General features: G+C 44.9%; 8 protein-coding genes across 8 annotated transcripts; 3 read left to right on the forward strand and 5 right to left on the reverse strand.

The window, feature by feature from the left end:
* Nucleotides 1-211: 211 nt before the first annotated feature.
* On the reverse strand, nucleotides 212-2,482 carry VTP01DRAFT_9888 (uncharacterized protein; the record flags this gene model as incomplete). The annotated part of the gene is made up of 4 exons (XM_069389162.1): nucleotides 212-239; nucleotides 308-1,098; nucleotides 1,174-1,911; nucleotides 1,973-2,482. 4 exons carry the CDS (start codon nucleotides 2,480-2,482, stop codon nucleotides 212-214), a joined length of 2,067 nt encoding a protein of 688 aa, XP_069240307.1.
* Nucleotides 2,483-2,858: 376 nt separating this feature from the next.
* VTP01DRAFT_9889 (uncharacterized protein) lies at nucleotides 2,859-3,534 on the reverse strand (the record flags this gene model as incomplete). Its single annotated transcript, XM_069389163.1, has 2 exons — nucleotides 2,859-3,313; nucleotides 3,375-3,534. 2 exons carry the CDS (start codon nucleotides 3,532-3,534, stop codon nucleotides 2,859-2,861), a joined length of 615 nt encoding a protein of 204 aa, XP_069240308.1.
* A 707-nt stretch (nucleotides 3,535-4,241) lies between these two features.
* On the reverse strand, nucleotides 4,242-8,558 carry VTP01DRAFT_9890 (uncharacterized protein; the record flags this gene model as incomplete). Its single annotated transcript, XM_069389165.1, has 15 exons — nucleotides 4,242-4,928; nucleotides 5,006-5,440; nucleotides 5,506-5,532; nucleotides 5,613-5,752; nucleotides 5,824-5,828; nucleotides 5,899-6,123; nucleotides 6,180-6,251; nucleotides 6,308-6,445; nucleotides 6,500-6,713; nucleotides 6,775-7,510; nucleotides 7,568-7,797; nucleotides 7,878-7,979; nucleotides 8,032-8,246; nucleotides 8,306-8,448; nucleotides 8,514-8,558. 15 exons carry the CDS (start codon nucleotides 8,556-8,558, stop codon nucleotides 4,242-4,244), a joined length of 3,414 nt encoding a protein of 1,137 aa, XP_069240309.1.
* Nucleotides 8,559-8,849: 291 nt separating this feature from the next.
* VTP01DRAFT_9891 (uncharacterized protein) lies at nucleotides 8,850-9,809 on the reverse strand (the record flags this gene model as incomplete). Its single annotated transcript, XM_069389166.1, has 6 exons — nucleotides 8,850-8,862; nucleotides 8,919-9,003; nucleotides 9,065-9,212; nucleotides 9,281-9,413; nucleotides 9,473-9,523; nucleotides 9,589-9,809. 6 exons carry the CDS (start codon nucleotides 9,807-9,809, stop codon nucleotides 8,850-8,852), a joined length of 651 nt encoding a protein of 216 aa, XP_069240310.1.
* An 889-nt stretch (nucleotides 9,810-10,698) lies between these two features.
* On the forward strand, nucleotides 10,699-12,260 carry VTP01DRAFT_9892 (uncharacterized protein; the record flags this gene model as incomplete). Its single annotated transcript, XM_069389167.1, has 3 exons — nucleotides 10,699-10,701; nucleotides 10,768-11,265; nucleotides 11,343-12,260. 3 exons carry the CDS (start codon nucleotides 10,699-10,701, stop codon nucleotides 12,258-12,260), a joined length of 1,419 nt encoding a protein of 472 aa, XP_069240311.1.
* A 377-nt stretch (nucleotides 12,261-12,637) lies between these two features.
* On the forward strand, nucleotides 12,638-13,672 carry VTP01DRAFT_9893 (uncharacterized protein; the record flags this gene model as incomplete). Its single annotated transcript, XM_069389168.1, has 3 exons — nucleotides 12,638-13,189; nucleotides 13,245-13,340; nucleotides 13,409-13,672. The coding sequence occupies 3 exons, from the start codon at nucleotides 12,638-12,640 to the stop codon at nucleotides 13,670-13,672; spliced, it is 912 nt and encodes a 303-aa protein (XP_069240312.1).
* Nucleotides 13,673-13,862: 190 nt separating this feature from the next.
* VTP01DRAFT_9894 (uncharacterized protein) lies at nucleotides 13,863-14,477 on the reverse strand (the record flags this gene model as incomplete). Its single annotated transcript, XM_069389169.1, has 5 exons — nucleotides 13,863-13,903; nucleotides 13,962-13,992; nucleotides 14,058-14,098; nucleotides 14,152-14,233; nucleotides 14,289-14,477. The coding sequence occupies 5 exons, from the start codon at nucleotides 14,475-14,477 to the stop codon at nucleotides 13,863-13,865; spliced, it is 384 nt and encodes a 127-aa protein (XP_069240313.1).
* Nucleotides 14,478-14,668: 191 nt separating this feature from the next.
* On the forward strand, nucleotides 14,669-15,000 carry VTP01DRAFT_9895 (uncharacterized protein; the record flags this gene model as incomplete). The annotated part of the gene is made up of 2 exons (XM_069389170.1): nucleotides 14,669-14,771; nucleotides 14,837-15,000. 2 exons carry the CDS (start codon nucleotides 14,669-14,671, stop codon nucleotides 14,998-15,000), a joined length of 267 nt encoding a protein of 88 aa, XP_069240314.1.
* Nucleotides 15,001-15,427: the final 427 nt, after the last annotated feature.

Here is a 15,427-nt window from a genome sequence, read left to right on the forward strand (position 1 = left end):
CGCATTCTGAGCAAAATTCGTTGTGCCCGCATGACATGTTGATAGAAATGAAAACGCAGCTCGTGTTTAGAGAATGATGAAGCAGTCATGCACAGATCTAATACCCAAATTTTATATGCACAGTCGCCGCACTCCCTACGCGATATTTCTTTGGGAGACAGGCTGGGGGAAGAACAATCGACGTAAATTGTTACAATATTCATGTAATGTGTCACTGGTTATTGGGGCATAGAATATCACTGCATTCGAGAATCACGTTAGTTCGGATATACTTTTGCCTAAAGACTCTAGGAAATTGAAAACTTGCCACATCTGTAACCATGGATCGTCTCGTTCACTGCGCGAAAACCAGTTCCGCAGCTCAAGGAATATCCAGACCTTGATCCAGTGGGGTGTGCTTCCACGCTGTTGCACGTCCTTCATGCCCTCTATCGTTGCTTTTCCACGATCCTTAATGCTATATTCGCGAAGGACAGGTAACGCGCTCTTGAAAAGGTCCAGATTGGGATCAAGTTGACGTCCAATGCCTTCTAAGAGCATAATGCTAACTACCACGTTGACAAAGTCGCCTTCTAGTTTGACGTGGTGTGCTCTAACCATATTCATCGCGTCATGCAACAGGTTGCCGATTTTGACTGCCCCCAAATTAAAGGTTTTTTGTTTCAAACCCAAAATGAGATTCTGCATACGCAAGGCGAAAACGTCGGGGTTTACCACCATTTCGGGTGATCTGCATCGTTCCACCATCAATTCGCCTGCGCGGTACCCATCAAACTCTGCAATTGCTTGGAACAAGTCCAAGAAGTTCCGTCGGTTCACGTCATTCAGTTCATTGACAAGCCCAGTGTCGATAAACACGAGCCGTGGCACGTATCCTTCATTGTCGACCTTTTCCAGCTCTTTTCGCATCTCTTCCGGATCGTCGGCTACAGCCAATACTCGTCGCACTACCGCATCTCCATCGTCTCGCAAGTAGCGACCTAGCATCCGCGCCCATGCTCGTTGCAAAGGATGATATGCGGATGGCTTGTAGAATTTCACCATAATATTGCCAGGATGAAGGTCAGCGTGGACAAAATTGTAAGAGATCAGCATATGCTAAGTTATGCACGTTGGTTTGTCAACAGTTCGGGCATTCCCATTGTTTTGGTAGACTCTGCTTGAATGGCTTACCAGAAATGCATCGAGGCCGATGTTTGCAATCTTGTGATCGAAGACGCCGCGAGGTTCGCCTCTCTTTTTGGCATATGCTGCTTGTTCTAGAAATATATTCAATGGTATGCCATGCTCATATTCTTCCATCAACATGTCCTTGGTGGAAAATGCGGCTAATGGTCTTGGAAACTTGACTTGTTTTGAACCAGCGAAGAGCTCGTTGAAGCGTTCAAGGTGCGACGCCTCAATCCGTAGATCCAGCTGATCGCGCATCATATCGCCAAACACTTGCACTTCCTGCGGCAATGATAGCCAATGAATGGTTGGTATCAATGTCAAGGCTTTGGCGAAGAAATTCATAATCTTGAGATCGCGGTTCACTATTTGACGCGCTTTCGGGTGCAGAACTTTAATCGCTACAGATGTATGCATACTAATAACGTTTCCATCCTCATCCAGGGTTTGTACGCAGTCTGGCGTGATAACGTTGTCTTGAACGATAAGCTCTTTCTGCAAGTATTTTACAAGGATATGCGGTCGTACTTTTGCTTTGTACACTTGCGCGATGGCTCCAACGCCGAGCGGTGTCTCGTCGAGCTCTGTGAATATTTCGGAGAGGTCACGTTTAAAGGCATCCTTTAAGACGCGACAGGTATATGAAAATGGGTGTGGGTCCACTTGGGAATGGAGTTTTGATAATCGCGAGCATAATGCAAGAGGGAAAAGGTCTGTTCGTGAAGCTATCCATTGTGCAAGCTGCAAGTATAAATTAGCATCTTTGCTTATATGCATTTGAGCTTGCATTATTCTGCCTTACCTTTATAAATGTTGGACCTGCGCGTTCCATTTGCGCCGCTAAAAAGTCATACCACCACAGTGTTCCAGAGCGCTCGCCTTCTTTTGGTACATGTTTACCGAAGAATGTTATCGGAACAGTCAAGAGCACTGGTGCAAATAAAATAAAGATATGTGCGAGTCGGCGTACAGTGAGTAACGGCTCTACAATCCATTCGTCTAGAGCTGAAATGAGCCGCTGCAGAAACTGGACAATGGAGGAGCTGGAGGGTTCGACACCCGCTGCTTCTATTTCTGAAGGAGTTGCATGTCTAATGGCTCTTGTCGCCGTCTTTGGAGTTGGGGAGTTTGCAGTTGGTACGGCGAGTGCAAAGGAGTATAGGACTGGTATATGGCGTGGAAAGTTGCTGCGAACAGCGGTGGCACATTGCCGCGGCGCCTGCTGTCTAAATGCATGTACATGTAACGGACGTAACGGCACCCGATTCCTGCAAAGAGGCGCTAGCGAGGGCTGAAGTCTAGCGCGAAACATGATTGCAGTGCAGGATCTGGAAGAGGAATGAGCTCATGCCGGCTTTTGCTCCACCCCGCCCTTTGCAGAAAAGGCCATGACGCAAATGATAAGACAGGGGGATTCGATGACAACAGTTTTCATGGGATGCAATGTGATTTTGAAAATTGTAGCAATATATTTTCAACTATTGATTGAAAATAAAAAAAAATATACATTATATAGAGATAGGGGTGGGGAATGTGCTAGTCCATAGTTAAGATGATTTTGCTGGTGGTATGAAAGATGCTACAGGAATATGAGTAGGAAATGAAGAGAATGATGATACACATAGATGGGATATGAAGTCGTCTGTCATAAAGAAAAATGGGAAGGGCATTGCCGTGATAATATGTATTTAGAAAAGTAAGACCGAAGCCAAGACAGCACCAGCAATGGTTACAGCTGAGCTTGCAGGGACGAGCGCGGCTGCATTGCTACCAGTTTGCATTGCTGTTCCATCAGGGGAGATAATGCTAATGCTGGCAACTGCAGTGGCACCGGAGAGGTTATCGTACAAAACTGTAGCGGAAGGAATGGCGTCGACACCACCGTCGGCAGAGGAAGTAGTGGTGGTAGGCTGTGCGCACTTTTCACTGTTGCGAGAAATGTAAAAAGGTTCAGAAATGTTTTCAGTATTATCGTGGTTCAAGACGACCTTGTATTCAGCGCAGTTCTCGACCTCGGTAGGGGCTGTCGCGACGAAGGAGCCAGAGAAACCGTTGATTCCAGACGCAAGTTCAACGTTGGAGGCATTGCCTTGGCTGTTAACAAGCGAAAGTGTGACAGCAGAGTTATCGCCAGGTACCCAAGCTAATTAATTGATGATAAGCATGCGCACTTCAAATCGCTAACTGCATGAATCGATACTCACAGATGGCAAAGTTCTGGCCAGCAAAGATGGTGGAGCCAGCAGCAGGCTCAGTTATCGCAAAGGAATTATCTTGACGACGAGCTAGCTCTGGTAGAGGGCTTGCAGATCCAAGAGCGGCAAGGCATGCAATAGCAACAGGGAATACGTGAGCAGTGTACATTTTTCTTGTGAGAGTCTTGATTGTGAGCTGATTAAAGAGAAGATATATATGTTGTTCTTGTCGATGAGGACTTGTCAAGGCCTTGAAACGTCCGTCCTTTTATATTGATTCGGAAGCAGAGAATTCGTGCTGACAGCGATCAGGACATAATAAAGATTTTTCATTTTCGTTGTGAGGTAACACAATTTTCATATGCTGCTCTGGTCAATCCGCTCAACCCACCTTGCATCCCCCAATACGTAATCGTGTCTACATTTTCCTTTTTCAGGATCGAAAAGGGTGCAGGACACATGATCTTCGTCAGAAATGAATTCTTGCTGCTGCAAGGGGCTCCATCATCAATTGTTCACTGTAGCGTCGACAACACTCAATTGCATAGCAACGATGGGATTGGAAGTCCCTTATCAGACAAGAAAACGCGCGCCACATATCATTTGGGGGTAACCCCTGCGAGATAAGTCCAGTTTAAAGGAGCGATAATAAAGTCAAAATGTAAACAGGGTTTTCTGAGCATTAGAGCCGAAGCTGACAGAACCGCCCACACGTGGCAGAAATTGTGCTACGCGGCACGATCTGCAATGGGGGACATGTGAAAATTATCGTCTGCGCTTTCTGCCGTTTACCGCCGTCGGGAAAAACTTGACAACCAGATCAGATCCGTGATGTTACTTTTTTACAATGATGCAAACGTTGCCTTTATTGTTATTTTACACATCCAAATGTCCTAATTCATTCATAAGAGTGTCGACTTCTTTCGACATGTCCTGTTGCTGCTTTTCGCCAGCGTGGCTTGACTCGGGAGAGGAGCGTGTTATAGATGGTGTTTGCGATACAGATGGTGATGGAACGGGTGATATGGATGGGGACACTTTGCCGGATGGCGGACTTAGCGTGTTTACTGCGAGCTTCTTGCCTTCATCGAACAGTGATTCGAATAACTCTCGACCTAAGCTCTTTTGCCGCTCGCTAGCTACCTTGACTAGCTTGAAACTTGAGCAGAATTCATGATCAAAGAACATCTCCAGACAATTGTTCGTTAAAACAGCCATGCGAAACGATGGCAAACCGATCCCAATCGTAGGGGCATGCGGCCCCAAGAGGAAATGGGTTATGTGTGCCAATCGTTTCTGGATCGGCCCCTCGGGAGCCTTCAACGACATCAGCCACTCTTGTGTCGAGTTTTCGTCAGGTTGCTCGCCTGATAATATCTCAGACTGCTCTAGACTATTAACCACAAGGTTACAGATCGCATCCCAGGCGACCGCATCTTGATGTAACTGCTCAAGCAGCCAGTAAAGTTCCCGAGCCATGCTGTCAATATCACCGTTTTGTAGAAATTGGTCCTTGTCAGCGTCGTACAATTTGAAGAAAAGCTCAATCTGCGACATGATGTCCTGCATGGTGATCCTGGATATTAGCAATCCGCTCTCAACAGCACGCTTTGCGCGGCCTTTCTAAACAGAATACCCACTCCGTGCATTATCTCACTGAGTCCAATCACTGTATCTTGAAACGTCACGCCCTGATGAGCATCATCCTTGAAATAATTGTATAATCGCAGCATAAACTCGTGCCCCAATGTTCGCAGATAAGCCGCCTCGTTGGACTCGTCGTTGTTGCTGTGCATTTTCAGTCGCGGCCAGGTTACTATGGATGCAAGCATACTCTCAAAAGTGCCCAGGTCTATTTGGGCTTCCTTATCGGTTTGCTGTTTAGCATAGTAGAGCGCTCCGAAGAATTTGTCATAGATGATTGCCACTTCCTCTTTTCCGAAATTTGCCGTATCCTTCAAGTGACGAATGGCGGACCGTTTCGTGTATGATTCAATGTTGGCGACCACTTTGAGCTGGTTTGTTCGACGGAGTTCCGTCACCATTTCATCCGTTACTATAGAGAACTCGCGATACTAATCAATATATGCTTAGTCCATTGCCCCTCCGAGTGATACTCTTCTTTCCATCGGTTTCTTACAGCAGTCAGCATAACCTCGTTGAATTTCTAAACAAGGAAGACGAACAAAAAAGAGAAATTCGGAATGAGTAATCTCGTACGATAATTGTGATTTAGAGTTAACGTACCGTCAGCCGCTTGCCCCTCTCATTCTTTGAGTCTGATTGCAGCGGTGCATCCAATGATGTAAAGAATCGCTTCAAAATGCCAAGAAATGCACCGTCATCTTTTGACTCTAGAAGCTGGTCCCCGTTCATCTTGAGAATTGCTGTTCTCACATATTAGTCCTTGGCAAACATTAATTTGACAACCGCTCCGTTCAAACCGATCGTGTCTTACCCAGTCTATGGGAAAAAGTTTCTGTTAAGACACACATTTACTCAATTCAAGGTTTTCATGCATCGTGGATCTTACCCAATTTGGAATAGAATACGTGGGCCTTCCATAAACAAGCAATCCAACACCCGGAAGGCAAAGGGAAGAGGCATCGAGTTTACATATAGACTGAGGAACCACGGTAAACATGCCATAGAAAGTTGAACATCTGTCTTTTTAAAATGGTTCCAAAGCATCGGCATTGTCTTTTCGACTAGGTGCTCAAACACAATCTGGTCTAGCAAAGCACCATACATCGATGTGCTGCAATTTCGGGAGTCAATTTCGTCAATAGCAATGTTGCGAAAATATCGACATACCTGTAGTATCCCGGGCACATCCGATCAACGAGAACATTTAATGTCCAGAATGCTTGCTCCTCCGTCATGTAGCTATAGCAGCAGAATGAATATCGAGATGCTGTCAAGGTAAACTTGGAACAGCTTACATGAGTAGGGCCGAAGTGACAATGTTCATCGCTTGACAGTATCCTAGTTCTGGATTTCGCCAAGCGTAAGCTGTCAGTACCCGTCGCAGCCGATCAATGCCTTCAGGCGTCTGGTATGCGGCGTATTCTGGAAGCGATCTGTGGGAAATATCAGTACAAAATGTGTGGACGCAGCACCGCATCGTATATTACCTATTAAGATCTTTTTCAATTTCTTCAGTGGACAGTGATGTTTGGCCCTTATAAGTTTCCAATATTTCTTCGTAAACGCCTGGGTTGGCAAGTCGCAAATATATAGAGCCGGAGCAGACCTCCCAAATCTCGCCTCGCAAAGTATTCGGTAACCCAATTCGAACCAGTTTACCAAACGTCGGAAGCCGCACCATGGTTAGATTTCGTCCATTCTCTGCAAAGTAATCACTTCAGTAACACAAAGCAGTAGCGTGAACAATGATATAAATGTATACCTTTGAAATATTGCGCCCACAATCTCATTTTACTCTTATCCTTGGCTTTTCGAGCATCACCGGGGTATCCAAACTGTTGGCCCAGAAATCCGCCCTTTGGATCATCATTATCATCCACATCTATCAGTTTCTCTTGCTCCTCTTGGGGATTTAGCAGTTTTTCGGATTCGCACGATGCAAGGAACGTTTTTAGACGTTTCATGACCGATGTCTGTCCTCGCAAGTGTTTTCCGAGCTGTCCAGAGAAATGCTCACAAAACGTCTTTTGAGCGCGAAGCTGGAATACGTGCTCCATACCGTGCCACGTGGTTATCGCTAGCGAGGATGAATACGACCCAGAGTTAAGTCGTTCGACGCGTTTGATGGTATATAGTGGGAGGACAACCCAGCAGACGGCGAGTTGCTGCTGCGGTGGAGACTGCCGATTAACAGATTCAAAGGCAAGGAAGGTCTGAGAAAGGTATAGTCGTCCAGGAAAATAATTTTCAACAGTTGGACCGTTAGGTCGGGTATATCCAACATCGATAGAGTCAACTAGGCGTTCATCCAGCGGCAGCCTGAAATGTAGACATAGATTCATGTTGCGTTTTTGAGCTGCTAGATCATGTTTCAAAGGATTAAGGAATAAGCTGCTATTTTCAGGTTCGCGCTTAGTCGATAAGTGTGATTCTCCTCCTGCATTTCTCAATAGTCGTAGCATAGCTTGTCCTGTAAGCTGTACCAGCAAGTCATAGACCTGGACGTATGGAAACTGTCAGCTTCCCCTTTCTTTGCTCCTTTCCATATAACCAACCTCTTCCCGTTTGAACATGTTACTAAAGAAGTGTTCCTCATTTCTTTTGGTTACTATGCGTAGACTATCATCAAACATGTCCCTCTTGGATTTCTCTTTCTTGATATCCTGAATATCTTTCAGTTCAATGATCCTTTTCGTTTCAATTCCGAGCAGAAAGGAGTAGAAGCCAAGGTAGTTCTCGCTGATGTAAAGCCAGCCTTGCCTGCCATTCCACGCACACGAGTAATCTGTATATGAGCCACAGAAATGTCGTTAGAATTTTTTTTTATCGTGTAGCGTGAATGGTTGTAATTTTTTGATCACGTACAGTTCACGAGACGTTCAGTCTGAGGCACATCAAATAGTTGCCTAAAAGTCCGTGATGCATTGCGAACTTTTTCGTCTGTAGATAGCTCATCGGTGCCAGTATCTTGAAAGGTACATGAGAATTCCCATTCTTGAGCAAGGATTACATTGCTTACCTATGGTCGTTACAATCATGCTAATCTTTTCCACGACCCACTGCTCTTTCTCGAAAGGATCATCTATCGTGTCTAATTCAGGTATCATGTTGTGCTCTATCCACAACCAAGCCGCCTCGATAGCAGTTTCCGTTTCTCCAACAGCAATTTGAAGACAGTTTGTGTTGACTTCCCGTTGAAATAGAATGCGAAATGGTGGCTGCTTGGTATCAAACCTTGAATTCTTTTTTCAGCAAAAATGTGTTCCTCCCTCTAGATAACACTTTCCACTCACACATTCGCAATTGTGCTGAGTAAATTCTTGAATATAGGATTTCCTGGAGCATGCGACTTTTGTAGCAAGAAGTTATCAACGTGGCGTATCGTGGTCCAGAAAGGCGTCAAGGTGATGTCCGTGGGCGACGGTAGCGTAAATACCTGTATAAATGTCAGTACACGCGACTCCAAAAGGCTCACATTCCCCTTGATATATTCAGACTTACATTGCGAGGGACAGAAGCTGCATGTCGCAGTTCTGGCTCTGACATGTTGAGCTTTTCTATGCAACCGTGTGCTGCGCTTCGTTCGGGAACCAGCCCTTTCAGGTTTCCGGTTTAAGAACCGCAACCTGTGATATGCGTGATGTGCTACCTTCACATACATGATATCTTCTTGGTTGACATTGCATCTCTGGTAAGCAATGTATATTAAAAGAGATACATTATTCATTACAATGCAGAATGATCTTTATTGAATGTTAACTGATGTTTGCTATGACTTAAATGCTGACCTCCCGAAATACCTTGATATGAGTAATTAAAGGAGAAGAAGGTGGTGGTTTAGCAAGCATATCTGGAGTTTTCGGATGAGTAACAGAGTGCTGGGACGAATAAAGCAGGAATCCTTACCGCTTAGTCCATTCTCTGGCGACACGATCGTGTTCTTCACGATCGTTAAGATATTCTTGCGCTATGCTACCCACCAGGGGATCATCTACATCAGAGTAAAGTAAGTTAGTTTTACAACGAGAAGCACGGTCAGCCAGAGGACATACGAGGGTTGGGATCTGTCAATAGTGAGCAGATGGATAATAAGACTTTGGATATCGTCAGAGCGGGAGACCAATTATCCTTCAGGATGTCCAGACAAATTGCGCCCTGGCTGTTGATGTTGCAGTGGTAGATACGGGTTCTGAAGACAACCTATTAAACGTATAAGAATGCCGATCTCCAATCACCTACATTCAAATCTTGCATAAAGATAAGCATACCTTTGGAGGCTTGAAGGGGTACTCTTGCGGGAAGTTGACATCTAAAAAGAAGATGCCGCCAGCATACGGTGATCCTGCAGGTCCAGCAATAGTTGACACCCACTCGTACAAATTATCTCCTTTCGGTCCAGCACTGTAATCAGCATATATGTTCAGTCCAAAGAACGATGAATGGCCGTTATCTTGACGTACCTGCAGTTAGCCGGAGGGTCCAGAGAGATCTCTGCAAGCTCCTTAGAAATCCTGTATGCAGGCCCAATTTGTCATTAGCGATCGTCTTCCACATTAGATACAATAAATTACTTTACCGTTTAGCGCTGCTGCTCATGCCCTTTCCAGAGTCCTTCTTCTTTGCAGCAGACTTGGAGGGGGAGCATGTCTGTCTTGTAGAAGGGGACGAGCGATCGTTAGTCGATGACGTGGCATTTGTTGTGGAACCGTTGTTCGTAGTCACTTGCGCAGCCTGCGCGCTTGTATCATTGGACGACGATGCTGTGTTGCTGCTGCGAGACGCGCGTTTGGAGCTCATGATCAGGGCTTTGATGAATTTCTCAAGTTAATAATGCGGAAACAGAACGATTTTTTGTAGAGGGTAGTAGATAAGGGTCCGATCGTGTTTGCTATTTAGTAGATACAGCAAATTTGTGTCCCGATCTTTGTGGGAAGAAGAAGAGCAAGGAAAACGAAGGAAGGGGAGAGTATACTTGAGAAGAACTTGGGTTGTCACACCCTGTGGCGGAAGCCACCAGCAGGCGAGTATTTGGGATTCAGCTTCCAAAACCGGAATTCGCCGCCAGCAACTGGGTGCCTGCATCTCTGCATCTGACAGGGACTTCCTTTCTTTGTTACCCTCTGTTCTAAGTCACACCAAATAACAGTGTAGCAGAGTCAAAATCACCAGTTGACTATTTGCAAACGATTCTCCGGAGCAGTTTGCGCAGAGTAAGATCAGAACATTCAATAATTAGCCAGTCTTTCAATGCCTTGTTATATCAAAAGATAATATGTGAGCGATATATTTGCACCGCTGTATAGCATATCAAGTCAGAATATAGATTAGTTGCACTGAGACTCGGCAGAACTTGGCACTTCTGTCATTAGTCTCCAACTGCAAGCGGCATATTCGGTCTTTGTCCAGAACTCCATACCCCAGTTTAAATAAAATACATAGTAACGCTTTACAAGGGCTAATTCTCCCCGATCTTTTGTTTTTACGACACTATCAAGAACAAAAATGGGTAAGATAGTGGTCACCCTAGACACACTCAATTCCACTAAGAACGAAATTCGATTTGTTTCGTCGTTTGTAAATAGTGGTAGTAAGTATATATACCTAAAACAATCTCATTCGTTCGTATTCTCAAAAGATACGTGATATTCCCCGGCAGAACTCTTTAAACCAAAGGATATATGACTTGATGGTACGTCTATACTAAAATGGGGCACAATAGTCGCCGCATTAACTCATCCGAAACTCTTATACATAGAATCAAACGACAAAAGTTCGGAACATATCTGTAGTAGCTCACAGAGGTCACGGTAAATCAACGTTGACGGAAACTTTGGTATCCAACAGCGCTGGTGTGGCTGGTGGCATATATCTTACGGATACCAGACAAAACGAGGACAAACCAGACCGCAATGGTGCTACTGTCAAGTCGACAGCGTTTTCCACTTGTTTCGTGCTGGATCAGGGATTGGATGATACCAACAAGCAGACGACCTCCCAGGGAACTGGAACCAATGAGTTTCTGATCAATATCATTGATTCGCCCGGTGGTCTCGACTTGCCTGCAGCCGTGACGACGGCTCTGCGAGTTACAGATGGTTCTATCGTCGTGGTCGATAGCATCGACGGCATCGGAACCCAAACGATGACTGCTTTGCGGATAGCACTTGTAGAGCGGATCAAGCCCGTGCTGGTCATCAACAAAAATGATCGTGCAATTTTGGAGCTTCAACTTCCAAAGGAAGAACTCTACAAGGTAAGCAAGCTAGCGTGTGTAATACATCTCATATCTTTGTCCCTAATGCATGCATGTTCCTTCTGTATCGTATACAGGCTTTTACACGCATTATCGATTCCGTCAATGCGACTATCTCAGCTTATACAAGTTACACGTACGACACTCTAGGAGATTTACAAATCCATCCCGAAAATGGCAGCGTTGCTTTTGCATCGAGTTTACATGGCTGGGGTTTCACACTACGGCAGTTCGCGGCTCGTTACTCTAAAAAATTTGGCGTTCGTCAGGACAAACTGATGGAGAAATTATGGGGCGAAAATTACTTCGACTCTAAGGCTGGTCAATGGACGAACAAAAATACCGACGTCGAAGGCGAACCACTGGAACGAGCCTTCAACGTGTTCGTTTTAGATCCTATTTATCGCTTGTACGATGCCACTATGCATTTCAAAAGCAAGGATCAAGTAGCAGCCTTGCTGCAGAAGCTCAACATCCAATTGAATCCCGAAGAAAAAGCTCTCGAGGGTGAGCAACTTTTGAAGGTCGTCATGCACAGATTTCTGCCCTGCCGCGATGCTGTTCTAGAGATGGCTTGTATCCATCTTCCATCCCCTGTTACTGCTCAGTCGTATCGTGTATCCAACTTGTATCAAGGCCCGTTGAACGACGCATGCGCAGATGGAATCCGTAACTGCGACTCACTAGCACCACTTATGGTCTATGTCTTTAAGATAATGCCTATGCCTGATAAAGATGGATTCTACGCGCTTGGCCGCGTCTTCTCTGGAACAGCTCGAGCAGACCAAAAAGTACGCATCATGGGTCCAAACTATCCACTCAACTCCAAGGACGATCTGGGTATGGAATTTATCCAAAAGGTGATGTTGCTCACGGACTGCGCTTTGGAGTCTACCAGAGGTTGCTCGGCAGGCAATATTATCGGTCTCGTCGGTATTGGCAATTGCTCCGTCAAGCCGAGTGTCATTTCACCTCGAAAATGGCTTACAAATTGATGTGTATTCATTTCTTCTAATGCTAAGCATAATGTAAATCGCAACGAAACTACAATGGATATTCTACTTCTTTCCTGTACTCACGTATGTAAAAGGTTTTCTATTCGTCTGGTCACTAGCACCAGCGAGCCATTCTATATAAATATGATTATTGTATAATTTACATACCAGATATGCTTTGAGTTCAAGAGGGGAATCTTTGACAGATTAAAGTAAAAGAGAGTGTAAGATAATATATAAGTTCGGGAAACTAAACTGAGGAGGGCATGGAAACATAACAACAACCGAACTACGTGTCCGCGATCTGCCCCACTTGCCAAATATATTCCCAGAAAAGCTGAGATGTTCGACTTTGTTTCATCTTCACAGGTATCCTGATGCCAGCGACTACAGATCCAGAAGTCGTGGCTGAGGCGATCAATGTCATTGAGCTCTTGCAATCAATGTACTATGGTGACAACGAGTTTGCTTTTTCAACGGTACGAGAAAAGCAAGTCGTTGAAAGCCTGCAAGTCGACAGCAGCTACAGTGCGTTAAAAGATCAGTTACCGGACTCCCTGCAGGTTGAGATCAGCCTTCCCGTGGGCACAGACGAGACACCAATTGCCTTGGTAGTTACTTGTCAGATATCATTGTGGACGGATAATTATAACCTATCGATTCCATCATCATTCAATCCCTGGCTTTCGCGTGATGAGCATGAAAAGCTGAGAAGCAGCTTGAAGCAGTATGCAGTGGAAATGGACGATCGAGCCTCAAAAATATTGGAGAGTTTGCAGTACATCCAACAAAAAGCAGAGCCCGTCGCCGCGGCAGCAATTGAAAAACGAAAAGAAGCTGATTTGAAAATATCCAGCAAAGAAGATGCATCCAGTCTACGATTCCTCCGAGAATGGATATGGTTTCCCATGATTTATACTCGGGAGAAGGTAAAAGTCGATGTTATTCGTATAATGGATGTTAATTAACACTAGCGTTGCAAAGCGAGGGCATATAATTGATTGGGCACCAAAGTATTCTATCACTGGATTCTTATGTCCTGGGAAACCCGGTTGCTTGTGCCTGGAAGGCTCAGAAAAGGTTAGATGACTAAAGGTCAAATTTCCCTCTCGCCGCAGTGTTAATAACATCCTTGAATGGTGTTCTAGAATGTAGCAAAGTTCATTAATGATATCAAAACAGTCTCATGGTCTGATATTCCAGCATCACATAGAAAAATGACGGCCAAATGGCAAGAACGATCGAAATGCACATCCAGCGCAGAGTTCGAGCAAAAACGATTGTTCAAAGATATGACTGAAGTTACTTTCGATATTCATGGCAAATTTGGCAATCACAATGATCTAAGCATGCTACAAAGTTGGATGCAGGAACAAGGTTGCGGTGAAGCCTTTGATCATTTGTTTGATTGATTTGCAAATGTGTCTGCGTGCGTCAGATAGACCCTCCTATGCTCTTTGTACATACTCCCAAAATAGACCTAGAATGTTGTGAGCGCTGTCATTCAAGAAAAAGCCTTTCATGTCAATCATTGCGCGAGCGAAAACATCGCATGATTGTGTACAAAACAAAATCAATTTTATATTTCTTCCGTTCATTGATCTAATGGTGGTGATCATCTTGCTTTTGGAAACGAATACCGCCTACAGGTCATTTAGTACAACAATCCAATGTTATCTCTACATATGTGGCAAAACTTACAGTATCCGCAGGCATGTGCGCCAGGCTTGTCCTAATGGGTACAGCATAATGAATACCGGTATACTCACTCTTTCGTCATTCCAAGTCTGAACATACCAGGTTAATATAGACTTTAGGGTGTCCAAGAGCACCTCCTCCTAATACAATGTTAGCATAGGTATCGGCATATAGATAGGGTGCCAATACATACCACCGTCGCAGGAAACGATACGCTTGGAGACAAAGCGAATGGGCTCTTCAGCGATCAAGTCGATAGCAGCCATCGAGTTGGGCTATACATATTGTCAATATGGTTTGTCACATCAACGTAAGATCTGTCGGACATGCCTGTGCAGCGATATCGGCCTGCTCGAATCGAGGACCGACCATGGCGAGATCCTTGGGACGTTGGCTGGCGGACCAAGTGGTAGCTCTGTTGGGTGCTTGCTGTATTTGTGGGGCAACCTGCTTAGCAGAAGGTTGCAAACTAGTCGAGTAGCAGCGACGAGCCGTACGCGCAAAGACTTGGCGAAGCATCGTAGTTGAAATGAGCTGTGAAGGGTTCTTACTGACCGAGGTCTCAAATTCAAATTGTTGCTGCCCGCTACCTTGCTGTGACGTCGCTCTTGGGAATCCGAGCGACTGAGTCGGTCATCAATTTCGCGCACTGATAAAGCAGCGCCCTATCACCAGTACTTGCTCGTTGGTCCTTTTTTCTTAACAACCCAATGGAGGGTCAAGAACAAGATACGCGGTCACCGGCCGACTTTCTGAACGCTGTTATGGGCCAGCCTGTTCTTGTTAAACTCAACTCTGGAATCAACTATCGAGGTAGCAAAGAATCAACAGGAGCAATGACAACACGTATCTAAACAGGATTATGGAATCTGATCTAGGCATTCTCGCGTGCTTGGATGGCTACATGAATATTGCTTTGGAAAACACAGAGGAGTACGTAGACGGAAAGCTCAAAAATCGATATGGTGATACCTTTATTCGAGGAAACAATGGTACGTTGTATGAAGACACTTTGATCAGCATTGGTTTAACTGTTTCATAGTTTTGTATATAAGCGCTGAAAAGCGAGCATAATTCAATAAAATGGGAGATCGAGATGGCAAAAGAATCCTTGTACTTATGGTGACAAGTGCTGGATAAAACTCAACGCGCATATCAGGTGTGGGCAGCTCTTTCTAGAGCCTGTGGGACAAAGCTACCTCCTGCCCATGTATTTATAGCGCGAAGATACCTAACAATATAGTGAATCTCAAAGGCAGCAGTACGCTCAAGTACGAATCACACTAACCGTATAAATGCAAAAAAGGAAGTAAGGAAAAAGAAGGAGAATCAAGGAAAAGTAAGATTACTTAGTAAGTTGTAGGTATCAACTGAACGACCATAGATGTTCCGATACCTCTCAGGCCTCTGAAATGGCGAGTATTCTTAACATATGATAGTACCTTGGAAAATTCAGCATTCGAATGTGC

Source organism: Rhizomucor pusillus (genome assembly GCF_041956525.1).
Source record: "Rhizomucor pusillus strain CBS 183.67 unplaced genomic scaffold VTP01scaffold_7, whole genome shotgun sequence".
Lineage (NCBI taxonomy): Eukaryota > Fungi > Mucoromycota > Mucoromycetes > Mucorales > Lichtheimiaceae > Rhizomucor > Rhizomucor pusillus.